The sequence below is a fragment of the Penaeus japonicus genome, unplaced genomic scaffold, assembly GCF_977035675.1.
Source record: "Penaeus japonicus unplaced genomic scaffold, GWHDUDI00000001_assembly GWHDUDI00000004, whole genome shotgun sequence".
Lineage (NCBI taxonomy): Eukaryota > Metazoa > Arthropoda > Malacostraca > Decapoda > Penaeidae > Penaeus > Penaeus japonicus.
The window spans coordinates 1351830-1359329 of record NW_028234406.1 but is presented as its reverse complement, the minus strand read 5'-3'; the positions used below and the strand labels follow the sequence as shown (position 1 = coordinate 1359329).

At 55.0% G+C, this 7500-nt stretch overlaps 2 protein-coding genes across 3 annotated transcripts in view; both read right to left on the bottom strand.

Moving 5' to 3' along the window:
• LOC147471879 (uncharacterized) overlaps positions 1-2597 on the bottom strand; it is a 3063-nt gene extending 466 nt beyond the window's left edge. The window contains exon 1 of the mRNA XM_086536562.1: positions 1-2597. This exon is cut by the window's left edge and continues 92 nt beyond it. Within this exon, the coding sequence (XP_086392688.1) occupies positions 1-2197 (2197 nt within the window). The 5' untranslated portion in view covers positions 2198-2597.
• The window catches only part of LOC122251635 (rhotekin), a 205935-nt gene that overhangs the window by 96147 nt on the left and 102288 nt on the right, over positions 1-7500 (bottom strand). The gene's annotated exons all lie outside the window — the stretch shown is intronic.

Here is a 7500-nt window from a genome sequence, read left to right as displayed (position 1 = left end):
AGGTACTCGTGCCGGCGCTGCCAGCGGAGTACGAGGCCGACGTGCCCGGGCGGCTGATGGTCGAGATGGGGCACGCGGCGATCGTCGTGGAGCGCCTGATGGTCACGATCGGGTACGTGCCCAAAGAGCTGGGGCGCGTCGCGTGCGTGAAGGGGTAGGCATACCTCGTGGTACGGCTCGCTGCTGCGATGGCGGGATATGTGGTACTGGTGGTAAGGGATGTGGTACTGGTGGCAGGTGATGTAATGGTCACGTCAGGGGATGTGGTGGCAAGGCATGAGGGATTTGTGGTACTAGAACATGTGGTGTCGGTTGTCATGTTTGTTTTTTTAGCATCCTGACATGTGGTTGTGGTGAGTGAACATGTATTTATGGTGCTTGTGTGCGTAGTAGCTCCTGTACCCGCGGTACTTTCTCGCGGATACACAGAGGTAGCTGGACGGGTTGTAGTGACACTCGGGCAAACAGAGGTAGCTGGGTATGTGTTCGTGGCACTCTGGCATCCAGAAGTCGCTGAGGCTATGGAATGGGTCCTGGAATATACAGGAGTCGCGGGACCGGTAACAGTGACACTTGAGCTCGCACAAGTAATTGCGGTGACGGTTGGGCACACGGACTTCGCCGGACTTGCAGTACTTTTACCGCTCGCACTAGACAGAGGGGATATGGCACTGTTTGGATATGGCCTTGCGGTACCGTTCAGTGTGGTAGGAATGGCCTGGCTGGGGGTCGTAGTGGTGGTGCTGGTAGCAGGGAATACAGTGGCAGCTTGGCACATTGTCGCAGCAGTGCCACAGGTATTGGTAGTTTTCCGACCGGGGGTCGTGCCCTGGCAAATGATGGAGGTCCAAGGGCGTGAGGCTGTTTTCTGGGGCGCGTCGGCGGTGCTTGGGCGTACGGTGATCGTGGGTGGAGATCCGCCGTTGGTCTCGCTAGCTGAAACAGAACAAACAGGCACGGCATCTGTTCCGCCGAGAGTGGCAAGAGTACCAGGGCGAGTGGTAGCAGTCCCAGGAAGCGTGGTAGTGATGTCAGGATGCGAGTCATTGGTGCCAGGACGGTTGGCGGTGATGTCACGACGAGCAGCACTGGTGTCAGGGAGTGTGGCAGTGGGGTTTTGATTCTTTGAGGTCAGACTTATCGTTGTATTATTTGGACGAAAGGCCGTGCTCGGATAAGACGGCAATTTAGTAGTAATACCAGTAGATGAGGAAATAGCTGTCAAAGCTGGGCTACTGGTATCACAGTGAGAGGCTGTAGCACGAGAGCATGGCACTGTAATGCCAGGGCATATATCTATGGCTCTGGTTGTGGCACTACACTCTGTGGTCGAGATCCCTGGCTTTATGGCTGTGGCAGCGGATGAGCGCATGTCACTGGCACTAGAACGCGCATCTGCGATCTCTGAGCATGAGGGGGGCGAGGCGGGGGATGCAAAAGTATCCCCAGAATGGGAAGCAGAAGTAGTAGGGTGTATGATGGGCGATCTGGCTGTGGAACTGAAATAAGTGGCAGGGGCTGGTCCTGTGTTACTAGGATGTGTAGCAGGGGGCAGGGCCGTGGTAGCTGGACGCGTGTACACGGAGGGGGACGCGGCATTCGGGTTGAAGGGACAAGATGCTGTGGTTGGAGCTGTGGCTGTGGGAATGGGGCCTCTGGTAATTGCAGGAAGCGTGGTGGTCTTGGTGTGGCGTGTGATGACTGGGCATGTGGTTGTGATCGCACTCGTGGTAGCAGTTAATGGATGGGTGGTGGTGGCAGTGATGATGATGGTAGTGACGGTGCCAGAGCCCAAGCTAACGGTGGTAGTGTTGGTAATGATCGTGGGGGCTCTGGGAACAGGTTTCGTGGACAGAGAGGAGAGGGGAGTGTTGGTACTTGTTATGGTAGTGGAAACAGACGAGTCTGTGGAAGAGCTCGAGTTTGGGACAAGGATTGTGGTACTGGAAATGGATGTGGATGTGGAAGTGGATGTAGAGGTGGAGGTGGAGTTGGTGGAAGAGCTCGAGTTAGGGACAATGTTTGTGGTACTGGAAGTGGATGTGGATGTGGATGTGGATGTGGAAGTGGATGTAGAGGTGGAGGCGCCGGAATCGTGTGGAGTGGTCCTGAAGGTAGACGTGGCGAGGTTGTCCGTGATCCTCGGCGACGCGAAGTCCACGTGGGACCAGCGCCGATGTCGGAAGTAATCCAGCATGTTCGTTGTTGTTGACCACCTCCGAGACACAAGGACTCGTCAGGACACTACCGCGGGAGGACGCCCCTCACCATTGCAACTCCACCAAACACACTATAAAGACGGACCTTACGCACAGATCACGCACACTGCACTCGCAAAGCTTTAGAAAAAAACGGCCGTGCTATCTTCTATATCGGTATCACTCTCTCCGCCCTTTTCCGGGGAAACACGTCGCCTACGGTCCTCCTCGATGCAAGAGGTGTGACGGAATGATCGAGACGTATGACAACCACAGGGCACTCGCAGGACCTGACGGACGGGTTCCTGACGCACCGGCAACAGGTAGCGACGACAGCAGAATGGCGGCGCTTCTCCCAAGTCGCGACAAACCAAGCGGTGGTTTGGCCTCCTGCTTTGCAAAAGGATGGAGAGGGAGGGAGGGGGGAGGGGGGGAAAGGGACAATAACGCCTCGCTAGCAAGTTCCCGAGAGCAGCAGGTATGGCGAGGCGACTACCTGTCCCTCGCCGCCGACGGACACGATCACACGGACACAGCAACAAAAAAAGCGCGAATCGAGAGCACCGCCAGAGACGCACGTGGGAAAGGAGCGCCGCCCCGTCGCTGGCGCTGACGCCTTCCCACGGGCGCAAGGGTGTGACTGAATCGGCACCAGATCGCCCCTCTTCCGTGCACAGATGAAGACACGCAGACAGACACGCAAGCGGGCACGAGGCAGCGCGGCGCATGCCCCACACACGCCCCGACGCGCAACGCCCCTCCGAGGGAGAAACAGGGGCGAAGATCACGGAGAGAGGACGAGAGGAATCTAAAAGAGTGGAGGGCAGGAGATGGAGAGGGAGGGGGAGAGGAGGGAGATAAGAAGGACGAGGAACAGCCAAGAGATCGGGGCTTATGGCGGAAGATGGGCAGAGTTGTCAGTGGTTGTCCGTCACCCGTGACTGACGACAAGGCAGCGCACCTTCGCTTCAAACACGTAATGGAAACGGGTCAGACCGGAAACAAAGAGGCGACATCTGATCACTTGTGACAACCTTCCCTGCCTCCCTCCCTCCCTCCCTACCCCTCACCGCCTCCATCCCTCTCCCTCCGTCTCTCCCAACCCCTTCTCTCCCCGCGACCGCAGGCTCCTTCATTTAAAACCTCCTCCGACCATCGAAATCGAACCTTTGGCGTCTTCCCAGCCATTCATCCGCTCGACGTCCCTCATCACACACACACACACACACGCCCCCCCCCCGAAACCTCAAGGAAAAAAAAAGAAAGAAAGAAAGAAAAGAAAGAGAACTCGCTCGAACACACCGCGGCGACGCACCTAACATTCTTCTTCGCTCTGTCCCGCGACCGCCAAGCAACGCGGAGGCTTGTCGGAATCCCACAGGAAAATGCCTGGCAACACTCAGCCAATTCTCGGACGCGCTTTATCCTCTCTCTCTCTCTCTCTCTCTCTCTCTCTCTCTCTCTCTCTCTCTCTCTCTCTCTTTCTCTCTCTCTCTCTCCCTCCCCTTCTCTTTCTCTTTCTCTTTCTCTTTCTCTTTCTCTTTCTCTTTCTCTTTCTCTTTCTCTTTCTCTTTCTCTTTCTCTTTCTCTTTCTCTTTCTTTTCCTCTTTCTCTTTCTCTTTCTCTTTCTCTCTTTCTCTTTCTCTCTTTCTCCTTCTTTCTATCTTCTACTCTTTGTCTCTCTCTCTCTCTCTCTCTCATCTGACCTTTCCTTTAGCCTTTTAAATCTTCCTTCTCCTTCCTCCCCTTTTTAAACGTCACACGCCGAGACAAACGAATAAACACCTCAATGAAGCTGTGAGTGGATGCTTCCCCTCACTCTCAACATCACGTTTCCCCTCCTCGCTCCTTGCTCCTCCCTCCTTCTTCCTTCTTCTTAAGTGACATGATTATTCCCACGTGCAACACATCACCCCTAACGTGCCCTCCCCCCCTGCCCTCCCCATCTTAAACTCCCTCTTCCCTAACTCTGCTGCTATCTCTCCCCTTCCTTCTTCCCCTCTCCCTCTTCCCCATCTTAAACTCTCTCCCCTTTTCTCCCCTCCCCCTTCCCACCTTCTCCGCCTCTCTGCCCTATCCCTTCCCTCCTCTGCCCTCCCCTCTGCCCCTTCTCCCTTACCCCTACCCCTACTTACTCCCCCCCTCCCTCAGCCGCTCCTCTCGTCGGCATTACTGACCGAGTAACTGGCTGACTGATGTGCTGTGTTAATTGGCGTTCGTGTCGGTGCGTGCGTGCGTGTTTGTGAGTGAGTGGTTGATTGGCGAGATAAGCAGATAGACAGATAGACAGACAGACAAACTACCAAAGCCACAATCAGCCCTCTTAACAGAACAGCCAACCTATGACCTAACCTACCAACCCAAGCGAACAAGCAAGCACGCGATCTGTAATCCGATTACCCTCAACATCTCTTTCTCTCCATTTCCCTCTCCGTTTCCCTCTCCCTCTCCCTCTCCCTCTCCCCCTCTCTTCCTCTCAACTTCTCTCTGCCTCTTTTCCTTTCCTCCTCTCCCTCTTACACTTCCTCCCCCCTTTCCCCCCTCTCCCACTCATCCTCTCTCCTTCCCTCTCCCTCTCCCTCTCTTCCTCTCAACATCTCTCCGTGTCTTTTTCTTTCCTCCTCTCCCTCTTACACTTCCTCTCCCCTTTCCCCCCTCTCTCACTCATCCTTTCTCCTTCCCTCTTCCTCTCCCTCTCCCTCTCTTCTTTCCCCCTTTCCTTCCTTCTACCTCTCCCTCTTTCCCTCCTTCCACCTTTCCTTTTCCATTTCTCCTCCCTCCCTGCCTCTTCTCACCAAATCCCCTACACTCTCCCTCCTCTAAACAATACCCCTTCCCTCTCCTTCCTACCCTCCCTCCCTCTTTCCCTCTCTTCTTCCCTCCTTTTCTCCCACCTTCCCTTCCTTCTACCTCTCCCTCTCCTCCTCCCTCTTTCCCTCCTTCTACCTTTTCTTTTCCCTTTCTCCTCCCTCCCTCCCTCCCTCTTCTCACTAACTCCCCTTCCCTCTCCCTCTCCCTCTTCTCTTCCCCTTCTCCTTCCCTCCCTCCCTCTCTCCCTCCCCCGGTCACCTCGCTCGTCCCGCCCTCCGCCCGGGCCGCTTTCCCTCACCTAATCGAGGGTGAACAAGCAGGTCCAAGGATCAGGTGTCGCCAGGTGAATCACCAAGCAGCGCCCCCCCCCCCCCGCCCGCCCGCCCGCCCTTCTTGCATTCCCTCTCTCGCCTCGCTAGGTCTGTCCTCATTCAGCACTCAACCCCGCGCAACCTTGCAACAACTTTACTCGACGGCCTCAGGAATAATTCAACCAAACCCCATAAATAATTCGAGGAGGGAAGGAGAGAGGGAGAGGGAGAGGGAGAGGGAGAGGGAGAGGGAGAGGGAGAGGGAAATATATATACATATATACATATTATATATATATATATATATATATATATATATATATAGAGAGAGAGAGAGAGAGAGAGAGAGAGAGAGAGAGAGAGAGAGAGAGAGAGAGAGAGAGAGAGAGAGAGAGAGAGAGAGGGGGGGAAGGAGAGAGGGAGAGGGAAGAATAGAGGGAGCGGGGAGGAGAAAGGGGGAGGGAAAGGGAGTCTTTTTACCCCCAACCTCATAAACAACTCACGCAATCCCACCTTTTATTCGCACAACCTCACAAATTACGCTCAACCTCAAGACGGCATATCACGCAAGGAGAGAAGCCACGTGCATGACAGCCCCCCCCCCCATCATGCCCCCTACCATCCCTCAACCCTTGTCCGTCCTTTTAACCCTCCCCCCTCTCCTCCTCCTTCCTGCCTCCCTCTACTTTCGCAATTTCCACATTAGAGATGCTTTCTCTATCCCTTTCTAACAATTTTTTTTTCTATAGCATCTGCATATCGTTCTGTCTATCTGTATGTCAGCCTGAATTGCCACCCAGAATAAATCCAAATTCAAGAATTCGTTTTACTAAAATAGAAGAAAAGCAAAGAGAAAAGAAAACACACAACGGGACACTTGCGAAACCGCGCCCGTGCCCAGATTCTTGGGAGTAAATGACCCGTGTCACGTGATGGGACTCACTTTGGGGCGAGACCGCAGATTCAACAGATTATGCAACACGTCGAGGAAGGGGAGGGAGAGGGGGAGGAAGGGGAAGAGGTGGGAGAGAGGGTGAAAGGGAAAGAGGAGGGAGAGAAAGGGGAAGAGGTGGGAGAGAGGGTGAAAGGGGAAGGAGGAGGGAGAGGGAGAGGGAGAAAGGAGTGGGAGAGGGAGAGAAATGGGGAGGGGAGGGGAGGGGAGGGGGAGGGAGAAAAAGGGGAAGGGGAGAAGGGAGTGGGAGGGAGAGGGAGAGCAATGGGGAGGGGAGGGGGAGGGGAAGGGAGATGGAGAGAAAGGGGAAGGGGAGGGAGAGGGAGAGGAGAGAAAGGGAAAGGGGAGGGAGAAGGAGAGGAAGAGAAAGGGAAAGGGGAGGGAGAGGAAGAGAAAGGGGAGGGAGAGAGGGTGAAAGGGGAAGGGGGAGAAAGGAGAAGGGTAGGGGGAGGGAGAGGGAGAGAAAGGGGAAGAGGTGGGAGAGGTTGAGATAGGGGATGAGGAAGGGGAGGGTGGAGGGAGAGAAAGAGGATGGGGAAGGGGAGGGTGGAGGGAGAGAAAGGGAAAGGAGGAGAAAGAGGGGACGGAGAGGGAAAGAAAGGGGAAAGAGGAGAGGGAAGCGGAGATAGAAAGGGAGAAGGGAGGAAGGGAGGGAGGGAGGGAGGGAGGGAGGGAGGGAGGGAGGGAGGGAGGGAGAGAGAGAGAAAGAGAGAGAGAGAGAGAGAGAGAGAGAGAGAGAGAGAGAGAGAGAGAGAGAGAGAGAGAGAGAGAGAGAGAGAGAGAGAGAGAGAGAGAGAGAGTAAGAGAGAGAGTAAGAGAGAGAGTAAGAGAGAGAGAGAGAGAGAGAGAGAGAGAGAGAGAGAGAGAGAGAGAGAGAGAGAGAGAGAGAGAGAGAGAGAGAGAGAGAGAGAGAGAGAGAGAGAGAGAGAGAGAGGGAGAACAATAATGAAATCTTGAGAGAGAAGAAGAAGAAAAAAAATCCGAGAAGAGACCCCGGCCCGAGACGCGAGGACCCAGCGGAAGGAGGCGTCGGCGGCCGTAAACAAGCGCGATCCATCGGCGCCTGGGAACTGGGTCGAGACGTCCGGCTGCCGCTCGCTGGCCGAGTCGCCGTTCCGTGGAGGCGATCGGCCGCGATTTGTCAATAAACGGAAGGAGGGATTCTGCGCGAGGTCTGAAAATTTGATTTCTTCTGTCTATGCTTTAGTCCAGTGGTTCTCAACCTTTT